This window comes from Leptonotus elevatus, chromosome 10 (genome assembly GCF_054856555.1).
Source record: "Leptonotus elevatus isolate MCC_2025b chromosome 10, RoL_Lele_1.0, whole genome shotgun sequence".
Lineage (NCBI taxonomy): Eukaryota > Metazoa > Chordata > Actinopteri > Syngnathiformes > Syngnathidae > Leptonotus > Leptonotus elevatus.
Window position 1 is genome coordinate 1,873,383 of NC_141248.1, and position 15,559 is coordinate 1,888,941.

Below are 15,559 nucleotides of genomic sequence, written 5' to 3' on the forward strand. Positions count from 1 at the left end.
ACTGGTGCTTTTCACTCACTTTAGAAAATTTCGGTGCCATCATGAGCCGGGGTACTAGTAAGTTACAGTGAAAGTGTAGGTTCAGGTATCACAAAAACAGTTAAAACGGTGGATTGCATAGTTAAGTAGTGGGAGCTCGAGCTATATGCAGCCTACTCCATGCTTGCCCAAACTGGAAGTCTCCAAAAAATAGTTTTTAAAAAGGTATTAATTGTTCATGAAAAATAATGAAGACATCACATTAATCATAGACGAAATATTATCTTCTTACTGCTGAAAATGGCTGTTACAAAAATACTTCTAAATACATTGATGAGAATCTAGAAGAACAGTGTATTTTAAGTGTGGAGATGTGAGAAAGAATGAAACAAAAGTCAAATAAAATGCTCCCTATAAGTTTATTGTGAAAAGCTGTTAAGTGATGTTAGTTCTCATCTGCTTAATTGACAGACTACTCTTTGGTATTCTGGAGGGTAATTTCTTCGTCTGATGACGTCACAACACTCCATACCGTGGTGAAACCTAGACAAAATCACATGAGAAGACGCTGCTGTCCGAGTATTGTGTCCAATCGGATAATTAAGTTTATGACATTGACGAAGGTACCTGTTTAAACGCAATTCCTTGTCGATCTCCTCCAATGTCTTGCCTTTGGTTTCTGGTAGCATGAAGTAGAAGAAAACGGCAGCCACCATTGAGGTCATCCCATACATTAGAAAAGTCCCAGACAGACCTATTGCATCTGGTGACAGAAACAAACACGCGTTTCCAATCCTTACTAAGCCATGGCACATACTTTACATATCTATCATGTTACAAAAATATCAGTGCACACCATCCATCCATCCTGTTTGTATATCACCCATCCTCAACAGATGACATGGGGCCTATCCCTTCTGAATTTAGGCGAGAGAGCTGGACACCAGTCAAAAAATGTACCGATCCTCTACTTGGGTCGATTTGACCCAAATTTTAGTCAAGAAATGTGTCTTTCAGGGTAAAACAACTCATAAATATTGGTCAGATCCTTTACTTGGGTAAAAAAATTGGGCCATTTTGTCTAAAACAACCCAGAAAGTTGGGTCAAATTGACCCATAAAGTGAATTGGTCCATTTTTAATCCATAATTGGGTTACTTTTGACCCAACTGTTTTTAGAGTGTAAATTTAACTAAATTTAGAGTGTGACCACATAGACTCAGTTGTAGAGTAATATTTACACTTGGAAGAAAGTAAAATGAATAATTGAAATGAAACGTCACATTTACAGTACTGTCAAGTTCGATAATATTGTAAAATGACAAAAAATTCATTGCCTTATGCCCAGTTGAACTGAGCCGTACCATATTGAATTGGAATCCTACTGAATCTAATTGAATTGTATCAATTTCAAATGAACCGTCCTCTTATTGTATTGCACATATCATACATATCGAAATGTCTTTTATTGAAGAGATGCACACCCTTATTAGATGCACAAATATAAATTGTAAAATATATATTTTTTGGATGCATCAACTCATTCACTCCCAGCTATTTTCACTGAAGCAACCCCCTTCGCTCCCGGCTGTTTTGCTGGATTTTGACTGATTTTGCAATGCCCACAGAATATTGTGTTCCATTGCTTTAAAACCATGGAACCTATCAAAAGAAAGATTAAAGTCTCTTCTTTCATCAGGAAAAATAAGTATATTTGTATCAGTTTCCGTTTTGCAATTAGCATTAGAATATAGAAAAATGTCATCATTATTCACAAATTTGTTGAAAACACTGTGAAAAGAGCTTGTTGCAACATGGCCCTGGTTGATCTCTTATACTATGCTGCCACCTGCTGACTTTTTTTTTTTTTTAATAACTACTATTGCTTTAAGCGACCTCTTCAGGTCATCTGCATCATCTGCATCAAAGTATTCTGTAGGCTCTAGCATAAAAAACATTTTAAAACAACAACAACAACGTATAAAAAAAATTTTGGGAGTGCAGGACTAACTATTAAAAACGTATTTATATGTTTTTGGGTTTGAATGGGTTAAATTAAACTGGACGATTTCCCATAGCGGGTGACATCATTAGGTGTGCTTTGGCACAGTGATTAAGCAAGGCTGTAGATGGCGGTATAAGAGCTCACTGAAGATGTCCAGGAAGGTGAAGGCAACCAATAGGTGTGCACTCCAGTTGAAGCAGCTGGTGAATGCGAATGCTCTTCCTCGCACAGAAGCGGGAAATATCTCACTGAGGAGGAGCCAGGTCACTGCAACAAACAAATAACACTTTTTCTTTCCATGATTACAAGACACACTTGGGTACAGAAGTATATGGACAATCAAAGAGTATTTATGATTTCGATATTTTGATCCTTGCGACTTGTAGCTTTATTTTGAGAGGTTTCACAAAAATATGGCATCAACCATTTTGGAAACGCAGCCATTGTATGCACTGTGCCTCCATTTTAAGGTGCTCTTACTTACTAGACTATGGTTGTGGCAGTATAGTTTTTGTCAGATAAAATCAGAGGATGATTAAGCCATACAATACCATTATCCTGAGACAAGAGAAAACAATGGTAGTCGGACTGCGCATAGTCCATGTCTAGTGAAGATAATGGAGCGTGACTTTGGAGAAGCTCAGAAGTGTTCCGTGAACATTAACAACCACTGTCTAAGCTGCATAGGTTTTGTTTCTTCTTTCCAGACATTAAGGTTTGAAGTACTGTCATTTTAGCTCTAGCATATGTGGAGATACTATGCATAAAATTGACTGCAAGTCATGCATGATAAATGTCTTATTTTTGTTAAATTGCTGAAAGTCTACGTTTTCTTTATCAAAACCATTCTAGTGGAATGAAAAAACTCAATCCTCAAAACTCTGTTATTGCTAAAATACTTCTAGACTAAACTATAAATGAATGCTACATTATATAGGCTGTATTTTATACAGTATATTTTCAGGATAGCAGCTTCGAAAGAACAATGGATTTGTTGATAATAAGCATGTACCTTGTGATACGACTGATTTGTTTGCTTCGACTTGAGTGCAAACATTTTTATAACAATGTACAAGCGCTGTATGGTGGCAGTTAACTCAACTTGTTTCATAACAAGCAGCGGTTTAGCATAGTAAACAGAACTTCCCCAAAAAAAGGCTTCAAGCTGTTTAATGGCACTCCCAGTTAAAGTTTACTGTCTGTTATGTTTAATGTGCCATTGGGAATGAATGGGGAATTTTTTGTTGAAAATGTTGAATTTGGGGGAAAAAGGAAACTTTTGGAATGAGAAAAATAATAGCCCGCGTGACCTGAATTTTTGGAATATGGTAAAATTAGAATGCTGGGAATCAGATGAATTATGTGGAAGTAGAAGCATGTCAAAATAATGGATGAAAGAATAATAGGAACTAGACAAAGTGCAATTTCAGTAGAAATTGCGTGGGAATGCTGAAAGCTGAATGCTAATAGCTAAATGCTAAGATTTGAATGCATGCCGAATGCTTACGAAGTAAATTGAAAGATAAATTATGTTAAAACGATAAATTATTAATTGTAGTTGAATGATAAATTAATAAAAAGAAAACTTGAACTGCGGGTTTGTCTAAAGTGGGATTTGAACCATTGCCTCCTGTTTACCAGTCAAACATTTTAAAGTCTGTACCATTGAAAATGAATGGGGAAAAGTTAATAATTAACATTAAATTGTGCGAAAACTGTAAGTAATGTGGAATCAGCCAATGTACTGTATTCCCAGGAAGGCGTGAATTTTTGAAGCAAGTGAACAGTGTAAATAAGATGTATTATGTGGGAGGTTTTGAATGGCAAAAAAGTGTGGAGAATAAAAAGTACCTGAAATAATAATAAAGATTAGAAACAACAATGCTGTCAGCATTCCCACAATAACATATGAATACTTTCGGCATTCACACAACAATGCATAGAGCAGGTGTACACTGTCTATTCTCAATAAAGTCAAGGTGAATATACAAACTTGGTCCAAATCCAATGGAGTATGCAGTGACGACTGCCATCATGCACATGAGAATGATCCAGTTGAAAACTTTTTCACGAATGCTGGGAGAAAATTCCATAGCAGGTTGAAGTGTTTTTTCTGTTTTGTGTCCGGCAACTAGTGAACGAGCAGCTTGGAGTTCCCGGTTCTCATTAGGAGTTGAATTAAGAGGTGTGTAATTTCCAATGGTAAAATGAAATTGACTCGTCTTGTTGCCAATAGAATCCTCTGAATGACAAGGCGCCACCGCACCATTTAGCGAATGTCCACTGAGTAGTCCAATGCATATCAGACAAGTGGCCATGACACAGCATCCGCTGATGAGCAAAGGCCTCCGGCCCACTTTGTCAGAATACGCCATGGAGGTGAGCGTGGCCACCACCTTGACCATTCCGATCCCAACAGATGCGAGTACTGCAGAGTTGTCGCTCTGAAATCCTGCCGAGTGAAATATGGTGGAGGCATAAAAGAGAATGTTTGGCTGGCCTGTGAACTGCTGAAAAAGCACCAGTCCCAGTCCAATGATGGTGCGAGTCCTCATGTTGTCTTTACGCTGGAACAGGTACATGATATTATACTGCACCTTCTTGTCTTCATTGCTGCCATTAGAGCAAGCGTCATCTTCAGTTTCCATGGCAGCCATAAGGGCTGTTTCGGAATGGCTACATTGCACCTCAGTGTTTGACGGGAGAAACCATATTGAGGCCAGTTGAATCAAGGTTGGTACTACAGCTAAGCCAAACATCCACTTCCAGCCACTTTGCAAATTAAACAAAATGTAGTTTATGGTATAAGATACAAGGATGCCTACAGTAATCCCAGCTTCGTACAGTGTTACCAAAAATCCCCTCCGCTCAGGGGTTACCATCTCCGACACGAGGATGCAGCAGGACATGGAGGATTGACACATGGCAAAGCCCACCGTGAACCTTCCAAACAAAAGGCTTTGGTAGGAGCTGATAAGCAGGATGAGACTTCCACTCAGCATTAGGACAATACTGAGCAGGATGGACTTTCTGCAGCCATAACGGTCGATCAAGCCTCCTCCCAACAAAGAGGCCAGCAGGGCCCCGATCAACAAGGAGCTCACCAGCGCCTCTTGCTGGATGCAGCTGAGTCCGAACTCGGCCTTGAGCTGCAGCAAAGCTCCAGAGATGATGCCAAGTTCGTAACCAAAAACCAGACCTCCCAGTGACGACACAACACTGGCCAGCAGGAGGGAAGAGCAACCTAAGATGATGGAGACATGCAGAAAGAAGGTCAACATTCTCAAGGACACTCTTTTCATAATATATAAATTTACACATAACAGTTGGATGGTGAATTAGATCATGTAAATATTTGACTTATTTGCTCCCAAAAACGTATAAAAAACGTTCCATTTTAAATATTGTCATGGTCCCAAAAATGTATTTATATATTTTTTTAAATGTTCTTTTATGCTAGAGCATACAGAAGGCTTTTATGCAGCCTCTGACCAGAAGAGGTCACTTAGAAAAACAGCCAGCAGGTGGCAGCAGGGTATAAGAGGTCAGCCAGCGCCATGTTGCAACAAGCTCTTTTCCCCAGTGTTTTGAACAAGTTTGTGAATAATGATAAAACTTAGCTATATTCTGATGCTAATTGCTGCAAAACGGAAACAGATACAAATATACTTTTTTTTCCTGATGAAAGAAGAGACTCTAATCTTTTATTTTGCGAGGTGTCTATGTTTTAAAGCAATAGAACATAATATTCTTTGGACTTGGCAAAATCAGTCAAAATCCAGAAAAACAGCCAAGAGCGAGTTGAGAAAATGAGAAATGGGTAAATTGATACAATGGCTGTGAAGCAACAAGTCAAATCAATGTTTGTCTCACCCTTATCACAAAAGAATCTCAAAGGGACAATTATTAACATTGCTAACCCGAACCCTGCAACAAGTCTCATGTGAAAACTTTTTGTTCAGTATTTTTCTACCATGTTGTTGGTTCAAAACAACAACAGAAAAATCCAAAATACATTTGCAAGTCTCTTTGCAGCCGTTCCACAGAATCCTTGATCTCCTCTGTCTATTGACAGCTATGCAAATTCAAGAGACAGATATTCAAATGAAGCCAGCAACTGTCCCCACTTCATTCCATGTATAATACAGTGGTGGCAAGTGAGGGCCAGCTAGGCCTTTCACACAATCAACAGCGCTGACCTAAATTTACAAACTAAATTCTAATATTGTATTAATTTATTCCCAACATTATGTTGTATTTACAAAATATTTTTCCTGGCTTCAATACTTCCCACACATCGCTAGCATTGGGCCAAAACTCTGTATCTCCAAAATGGTCACTTTTCAGGAGACTCCCAAAACGGCATCTTTTTACACCAACGCATGTGGAATGACCAATAATAATTCTGAAAAACTATTTAATTTACCAAATTACGACATATGAGGTTTCTGTCATGTTACTATACGATACGATACGATATACTTTTATTTTCCCCGTGGGGAACTTTTTCCTGGACTCCGTCCAGCTGCAGTTACAGTAAGGAAGAAACAACAGAATAGAAAGAGATAAAATTAAAGTTAAATAAGAAGTGCAGCAATAAGAAATCTTCACAGAAGTATACATGTGTAGAGAAGTACATACATGAGGACTGCACACACTCCTAAATATATATATATATATATATATACATGAGTATGTACAGCACGGCTGCATATATTCCACACACACAACATTGCACCATATATCTATTGTACTGAGTTAATGTCGGTTGTTAAGCAGTTTGATGGATGTCGGCAGGAATGAGTTCTTGTAGCGGTTCAGCCTGGTTCTGGGGGCCCTGAATCTCCTGCCGGAAGGCAGTAGCTGGAACTCATGATGTTCTGTGGGGGTTGGGTTTTTGTTTGTTATGGGTGCTCTTGTCATTAATATTTTGTGTTCCTGGTTTCTTCCCTCGTCTCGTTATGTCTAACCATGTCCACCTGTGTGTTTCTTCCCTTCTCCAGGTGTGTCTCATTAGTGTTGGTGTATGTAGTCTGTTTTTTCCAGTTAGGGTGGGTGCATTGTCTATGTTATGTGTGGAAGTTCGTGTGTCAAGTCATCGCCACAGCCAAGTCGTTTTCGTCACAGCCAAGTAGCCATTAACCCCGTTTCCACTTCAGGCCGTTTGGGTATAGGGTGGGGGGTAGGGACTAACACAGGAACCGTCCTCTCAGCCGGCCCGCTTGTGGCTGTGTTTCGACCCATTTCGCAATGTCATGAGTTTCGATCGACACGTAAACGCCGTGCGACGGTTTCTCCTGTGACGTCACTCAAGCACGGCGCGGTGAAAATCACAACAATGAGTAAAGTGGAAAACTTTAGGTGGCTGCCGTTTTCTCTGCTTTTTATTTTTGTGTAGGCTGCTTGGCATGGGTGGATGGTTTTAGTGAGAGGAGCCGGCGTTTAGATGAAGAATTTGAAAAGGCTGACTCGCAAGTCACAAGTTTCGATCGACACGTAATCGGCGTACGACGGTTAACGTGACGTCACCCAAGCACGGCGTGGCAAAAATCTGAACAAGGAAAGAGGAAAACTTGAGGCGGTTGCCTTTGTTCCTGCTTTTTATTTTTGTGTACTTGCCGTGGATGGACAGTTTGCGTGAGAGAAGATGGCGCCGAGATGAAGAATTTGAAAAGGCTGACTCGCAACGTCACGAGTTTTGATCGACATGTAATCGCTGGGCGGTAGTTTCTTCCGTGACGTCACCCAAGCATGGCGCCGCAAAAATCAGAACAACAACGGAAAAAGAGGAAAACTTGTGGCGGTTGCCGCTTTTTTCAGCATTTTATTTTTGTGTATCTGGCGTGGATGGCTGGTTTGAGTAAGAGGAGACGGTGTCAAGATGAAGAATCTGAAAAGGCGAACAGTAGAGTGGAACGAAAATAGGCAAAGGATTATTATTATGTTGGTGGAAGAGTCTTAAGACGAGAATGTATCATTATCGCGCATGAAAGTAAAATAATTTTTTATTCTAAATAATTTTTAGCCAATCAGCGCCAAAACCCAATAGGGAGTTAATTGGTCTGGCGGAGTACCTACCCTCAAGTAGGACCTCCACTCGTCCCCATAAGTTCCTGTAAATGTGGCTCGGTTGGGAAGGCTTCTGCAGTGGAGACGCGCACATACGGACGGGGCTGGCCCCGTAAATTCATCCTGCGGTGGAAACGGGCCTATTGTCACAGCCAAGTCGTCCACGTTACAGCCAAATCGAACTCGGCACAGCTAAGTCATCCTCGTCACAGCTAAGTCGTCCTCGTCACAGCCAAGAAGCCAAAGCCCCAGCCAAATCATAGCCACTCCACAGCAAGGCAAATCAAGTCCTGTCACATCATGCTTGTTCCAGTCATGGCGACCAGTCTACTCACATCCCGTCCATCCATGGTGACCAGTCTACTCACACCCCGTCCAGTCATGGCGACCAGTCTACTCATGTCCCGCCCTGTCATGGCGACCAGTCCAGTCACGCCCTGTCCAGCCATGATGACCAGTCCAGTCACGCCCCGTATGGCAACCAGTCCAGTCATGTTTGTCTACTCACTTTTCTCCCTATGGTTAGTTAAAGTACCACGCATTGCACTTGATTCCTGTTCCACTGCCTTGTTCCACTTGGGTCTGACATCCCTCAATTACTAAGGTCCCTCACGCCCAATTCACACTGACTGCGGAACGGATGCAGTGCATTTTCCATACGGCCGCCGCAAGGAATAGAACGCATTCGAGTCTGCGTGTCAATTCACACCAGCTGCAGTGCGGTGCGTATGCAGTGCGGAAGGGATGCGGTGCTGCGAAAGGTTTCCGCAAGCGTTCTATTTTTTCCGGACGCTGCATGCGGAACGCTTGCGGATTTCCATGAAGCTGAAGAAATTACACGAGCCGGACAGGAAGTCGAGCATCGGCATTAAGGTAGATCCGGTATATTTCAAAATGAAACCCTTTGCGAACTCATTTTTGGGGGAGGGAAGCTAGCTAACTACATAGCATGACATGAGTCGGACAGTTAAGACAAAAAACGAGCTCAGATTAAATTAAACATGACAAAATAACACTATTTAAAAACAAAACTTACTTAGCCATGGTAGAAGTCACATAAATAATGTCCAAAAGCATATCGATGTGACAACAGGCAAGTGTGGCTATTGTTTACAAATAGGACTCAACTCAACTCTCCAGCGTAAACCCCCGTGATCTTGTGGACACGGACAGCTCATGCAACGCACGCAGTGTGAATTGCGGCCGTACGGAAAACGCACCGGGGCCGTTTCGCAGTCAGTGTGAATTGGGCATCATGACTGTTTCTGCCCAATGCCAGCAATATGTAATGGACGTTAATATTTTGTTTTGTGCAATCATTTTTCAGCATCTTTAATCTGCCCGAAGCCTTCAGACTCAGTAGTGCTGGCCGATGTAACTTGCATTACAAATGGGATTGTTCTTTTTTTAATCGATCAGATTTTAAATTTGCCTCACAGAGCCTGCTAGCTGGTCCACAATAATGTGAGTGGGGGGTTTTTCCCCTTCTGATTGGTTTGTCAGAAAAATCAAAGTCCCCACTGAAGGGCCAGGTGCCAAATGTCTGCCATTGCTTAACATGTGATCCACATGAAATATCTTAGCTTTGCATTGATTTGATGGTAATGCATAAAGAATTATCAATCAATTATGAATTATGCAATTTAACTTTTAAATGGAAAGAGACATTGCTTACCCATTGCCAACCCGTTAAAAGTGCTGTTCAGCCATATTGCTTAGGTTCTTCTTAGGCCCAAGGAGACGTTTGTTCTCTGTGAAACAAATGCAAAACATCAGTCGACGTTCCACTAAAAGAAAATCTTCAGTACTTGCTCTCCTGGACTGGCACCCACAGGGAGACAGATTCATGCTCATATGGGCCTCTAGAGCCTGCAAGAGTGTGAGGCAAGCAAGGTCACCATGACAACCTCCTTGTTGATTGCTGTGATTTCATTACTGGCTCCACTTGAGATAAGCACAACAAAATGCAAGCAGATCTACATTCACTTAGCTTGCTTGCATTTGAGTCAATACTAACACACAAATCAAATCTGTCCTTTGTTTACAATACCTGATAGTGTTCGACATGTGAAAATCACATGCTTTTGTGATGCCTGGATAAGGCTGCAACGCCAATATTACATGACTTTGTTTTTCTCTTTTGTAGAATCAAAGGACACATATTTTGATTGTCAGTAACTAATTCACAACTGGGCACATTTTACAGTGCCGTGCCATTTGTGTAATTCAAACTGTTGAGACTTCTCATTTGCAAAACCAATTGAAAAGCAAAATGTGAAATACATTTTGCAATTTTTTGTACAGCTTCCTGCCAGAAAAAAAAAGAGATCCCAAATACAAAATACAAACAAACATGCAGTTGTTATGAAATTACAAAACATCTAACAGGTGTAATCAGGCTCCAATAGTCATCCCTTTCAATAGCGATAGCTACATTATAAACCTGGATTTAAAAGCATTTTAAATGAGCCCCATGAAATATAGTAAACAAATCTAGTACAGTAATACGTCACATTATTATTATTATTATCATTATTATTATTACAAATTAATCGATAGTCATTCAATAGCATGTCAAGCCCTATCTTTTTGGTTTGTATATTAAATTAATTGATTTATGTATTTAAAAAAAAGAAGAAGAAAGAAGCAAAGCTACGATGAAACTCATTGTAGCAGCATTATCCGTCTCACATGGAATTTATTGATTAATTTGTCAGGTCACGCCCAAACCACATAATAGCTTTAAATTAAAGTTATTAAATTTGTGACCTGACGGGTTCTTCTACTCGCTAGAAGTGGATAGGCCCACTTTGTCAAAGGACACGCACACACTGCAGCGACAAGTTAAACTTTAGGGTATGATCCTTATCTTTTCCAAGTACTGTACATCGTAAGAGGAAAATAACTTACAAGAGTTTCCTTCTCGTGCTCCAGGAAAGTTTACGCTACGTGGCAGAGGCGCGTCAAGTTGCAGCAAAAGGCTGTTCGGGGAAATCAATAGCGTAACGTCACTCCTGTCACACTTCATGTGTGTGCGTGTGTTCCAAATGTATTTAAATAGTTGTTTTGTTTTCCGACTCCCTTCACAAAGCGTTGGAGATGGATGTTGTTTGTCCTCACAGTGGGTTCACAGTGCGTTGTTAGTTCACTCCTGGAATTCGATATCCCTTCTTCTTCAACTCAGACTGACAAACGATCTGTTATTTCATTTAAAAGATACTTATGCCGTGTTTGGGCAGAGAGCGTTTCCTACACCCACGTATTGTCACGGCGTTAACCCATAAGAACCCAGGCTCGATTTTCATTGAAGGCAAACGACGAACACGTTTTGAAAAGTTTGTTTTAAAATACTGCCACCCAGTGGCAGCTGGTGGAGTATTCTCCAGAGGCAGTAATAATAATAATAATAATAATATTGCAATAATGATGCGATTGGCTGGCAACCAGTACAGGGTGTACCCCGCCTACTGCCCGAAGCCAGCTGGGATAGGCTCCAGCGCCCCAAATGGGACACAATTGTGAAGTGTAATAACATTTATACGATATTTTAAATTGTTATTATTTTTATTTTTACAAATAAAAATCTGAAATGTAGGCCATACAACCCCACCTCCCAACTAATACTGTAGTTGTCCTATGGAAAAAGTAATACCTTAGCTGTGGCTCTCTCAAATTAATCCGGGGTGATCATGGGCCTCTTGGCTGTATCTCTGATCAGTGTTCTCCTTATTTGGGCTGAATGTTTAGAGGGACGGTCGGGTCTTAGTAGGTTAGCTTTCGTCTGACACTCCCTACATTTCAATATGATTGATTGTACGCCGTAAGATCTTTAAAACTTGTGAAATATTTTTATATCCTAATGCTGCTTCAAATTTCTCCATAACTTTATCCCGGACGTGCCTGGTGTGTTCCTTAGTCTTCATGATGCAGTTTGCTCACCAATATCCTTTTAACAGACCTCTGAGACCATCACAGAGAAGATGCATTTACATCGAGACTAGATTACACACAGGTGACTCGATTATCATCAGTCATTTAGGTCGACATTGGGAACAATATTTTTACATATATGTAATAAAGTAATATTTAAAGTAATCCATAAAAGTACCCATATCTCATAGCTCTTCTGTTTTCTTCTGTGTAGCACTGTATAAAGCTGTTGCAACCTTGATTAGGAAAAAAGTGCCCTGTCCGGTATGAGAATCATGAACTATGAATGTTATTTAAACAGCAAAGTAAATAAGGAAGATGAAATGATGAACAAGTTGAGCTGTTTAGTCTTTGCCTTTTGCTTGTCTGACGTGTGCTTACTGTAGTTGTAGATTACAACTGTTATTTGAAACAACTGGTAATTGAATCACTCCTGGCCCTCATGGACAAGTGGTATAGAAAATAGATGGATGAAGTGTTTATTCATTTACACAGTCACATGCACAGACAGATCGTGATGCTCCAGCACCAGCCCTTTTGTTGTGGAATATAAATAAATAAATAAATAAAAAAGTGCACTTTCTAGCTCATTTCCCCGTATATTCGTCAATATTAAAATAAAAGTAATAATAAAATAAAATCACAATGTCTCTCCAAATAAAGTTCTGGAAATTCAGTAGACGTTGTCAAGAATACAAATAATCTGTTTGACAGCTGTCTTGCTGTAGGTACCGACCCATATTGGAGTAATGGGAAATGAAAAATCTTCGGACAAAAGTAAACAATAGAACATGAAATATTACCGTTTCCAAAATATCCCCTGGAAACAAGACTGAAAGATTTGATGTAAGACAAATTCGGCAAAATAGTCATTTTCCTCTTATTTTGTTTGTAAAGGTAACATCTTATCAGTAAAATATGACACTTATTTCCACACCAGTAGGTAGCGGTAATGCGCAACGTGATTTGCCATAATAACCGAGAAGAAGCAGACCCGAAAAAAAAAACATGGTAAGTAACAGCGGAGTAGAGCCACCCGACTTTCTTAGAACAGCAGAGCTATTAAAGTAAGGCGCAGAAGCGCGAGTATACCGGACTGTGTTTCTTGGGAGGCCGACAATTGAGAAAGAAAGGTTCCCGAAACGTTACAGACACCCAGTGTTGGACGAAAAACTGACACATCGTCGGACTGTGCAGGAGGTTCGTTCTATTCTGCGCTGTCGGAGAGCAGGCAAGTACAGTAGTTAATGTCAAGAAGCTCACGAAGATAACGGATTAATGTCAAGTGTTTGGGTTGAATAAATTCAGACGGTGTCAGTACCAGATGTGATCAGGCTGCCAGATTGTATCGGGGTCGCCTGGCTGACGTCAAATATTGTAAAAGAAAATATTTATTTTAAATAACAAAATGTATGGACTGGAATTGCAAAACGTAAATAAACATAAGAATATAAAAGCGAAATATATTGAATAAATAAAATAGATTGAATGAATGATAAATACACAAATAAATTTACTGGGATGTGACAAATATTGTCAGATTGCTAATGTGTTCTTATTATATTTAAGACTGTTTTTGTGATGTATTATGATTTGTGAACAGCTAAAAAAAGAAACTAAACCAAAGTGAATACATTTGACTCGCGCGTTTCGTGAGCGCCTGTTGTACTGACGTCATTGGCAAGCCCGAAGGCGCTTCACTCTATTCTATTATTGGGGCTCCGGAGTGAGTTAGCTTCCCCGCCTGGGAGACCATATAAGTGTGTGAGTGCACCAAAAACAACAACCCTCTATTCTATTATTTCTTCAATCTTAAAGTATCCTGCTTTTATATTCTTAGATTTATTTGTTTTACAATTTCAGTCCATACATTTTGTTATTTAAATGACATCTTTAATATTTTCTTTCCAATGTTTTGGTATCAAGCCAATCCTGTATCGTGACGTCATCGGTAGGCGACCCAGTTACAATCTGACAGCCTGATCACATCTGGTACCAACAACTGCATTTCACAAGGTACAAAATGAAAATTGCATGTGACAAATGGCTCCCAACTCGTATCGTATACTTGACTCACCTGAATGATATTTTCAACAAAAAACGAAAAACACACGTTTCATGTTATGTTCATTATCACACCTGTGTATTTGTTTTTTTGTGTGTTTTTTTTACAATTCTTGGTTAAGCTTTAGGGAACAACTTCACAGCCAGTTTATTATTATTTTTTAAATCTCTTTTTAGGTGTCTACTTTGTGGACTACAAATTCCACTGCATTTTCTTGGAGGAAATCGTGGGTTCTTCGACAGTGCGTGACCACATTGCTTCCGCTCAGCTTGCTGGTTCCTCCTGTCCTGATGTGGAGCTGGAGCATCTGGTCAAGAAGATGGGCCACCTGACCAAAATGCACAATGAGGATGTCATCCATGGCGACTTGACCACCTCCCACATGCTGTTGTGTCTACCAGGGGATAGCGAGTCCGACCTGGTCCTCATCGACTTTGGTTTAAGTTACATCTCGACTCTGCCAGAGGATAAGGGGGTAGATTTGTATGTGCTGGAGAAAGCTTTCCTCAGTACTCATCCCAACACAGAAGCACTGTTTGAGACACTACTGAAGAGCTACACAACCTCATCCAAAAAATCAGAAGCAGTCATTAAAAAGCTTGATGAAGTTCGTTTGAGGGGGAAAAAACGGTCGATGGTGGGATGAAACATAACTTAAAAATAAAAACAATTCTCATCGGTTTATCAGTGGGCGTTAATATATATTTTTAACTGAATTATGTTAAAAAATTCTGGCAAGAATTTGCTCGATTGTTTGGAGTTCATTCAATTCACCCTATGGCATTATTCTGCTCAAAACAGCAACTTACATCAAAACATCAACATTAAAGGTTTTTTGACTGCCTGTTTAGTGTGCAATGCTGTTTGAATTTTTAAAAACTTTTTCCTTGGCATCTGCACCTCCTGCACTATTTGGTGTGCATTGCCTTTCCTTTTTCCCCCCAAAACAGATCAGAACATTCTGAGTGATTGCCATAATGTTCCATTCATTTAACGAAATGCTTATTCTCACTCTGGTCATGAGTTTATATAAAAAAAATAAAAAAAAATCACACTTAGGGATAATTTGGTAATTTTCTCATTCAAGGGTTAAAGGTTGTAAAAGGATTTGCGGTTCAGATAATGAATGGATGGAAATAAAACTAGATGCAGTGTTATTTTGTTCAGAATATCTATATAAATTTCATGGTGCATTATATATATATATATATATATATATATACAGTACAGGCCAAAAGTTTGGACACGCCTCATGCAATGCATTTTCATGACTTTTACATTGTAGATTCTCACCGAAGGCATCAAAACTGAACACATAGTTATATACTTTAAAAAAAAGTGAAATAATTGAAAACGTTTTATATTCTAGTTTCTTCAAAATAGTCACCCTTTGCTCTGATTATTTTTTTTGCACACTCTTGGCATTCCCTCAATGAGCTTCAAGAGTAGTCACCTGAAAGGGTTTTCCAACTGTATTGAAGGACTTCCCAGAGTGTGTGCAACACAGTCATT

General features: G+C 39.8%; 1 protein-coding gene and 1 pseudogene across 2 annotated transcripts; one reads left to right on the forward strand and one right to left on the reverse strand.

The window, feature by feature from the left end:
- Window positions 1–379: 379 nt before the first annotated feature.
- On the reverse strand, window positions 380–11,345 carry slc2a10 (solute carrier family 2 member 10). Its single transcript, XM_086087224.1, has 6 exons — window positions 10,963–11,345; window positions 9,728–9,803; window positions 3,977–5,227; window positions 2,128–2,250; window positions 607–742; window positions 380–522 (listed from the first exon to the last, which is right to left on the reverse strand). Exons 2-6 carry the CDS (start codon window positions 9,729–9,731, stop codon window positions 432–434), a joined length of 1,605 nt encoding a protein of 534 aa, XP_085943350.1. The 5' UTR covers window positions 9,732–9,803; window positions 10,963–11,345; the 3' UTR covers window positions 380–431.
- A 1,645-nt stretch (window positions 11,346–12,990) lies between these two features.
- Window positions 12,991–14,891, forward strand: LOC147166731 (EKC/KEOPS complex subunit TP53RK-like; annotated as a pseudogene). The gene is made up of 2 exons (XR_015096314.1): window positions 12,991–13,213; window positions 14,224–14,891. The product of XR_015096314.1 is annotated as an EKC/KEOPS complex subunit TP53RK-like (transcript).
- Window positions 14,892–15,559: the final 668 nt, after the last annotated feature.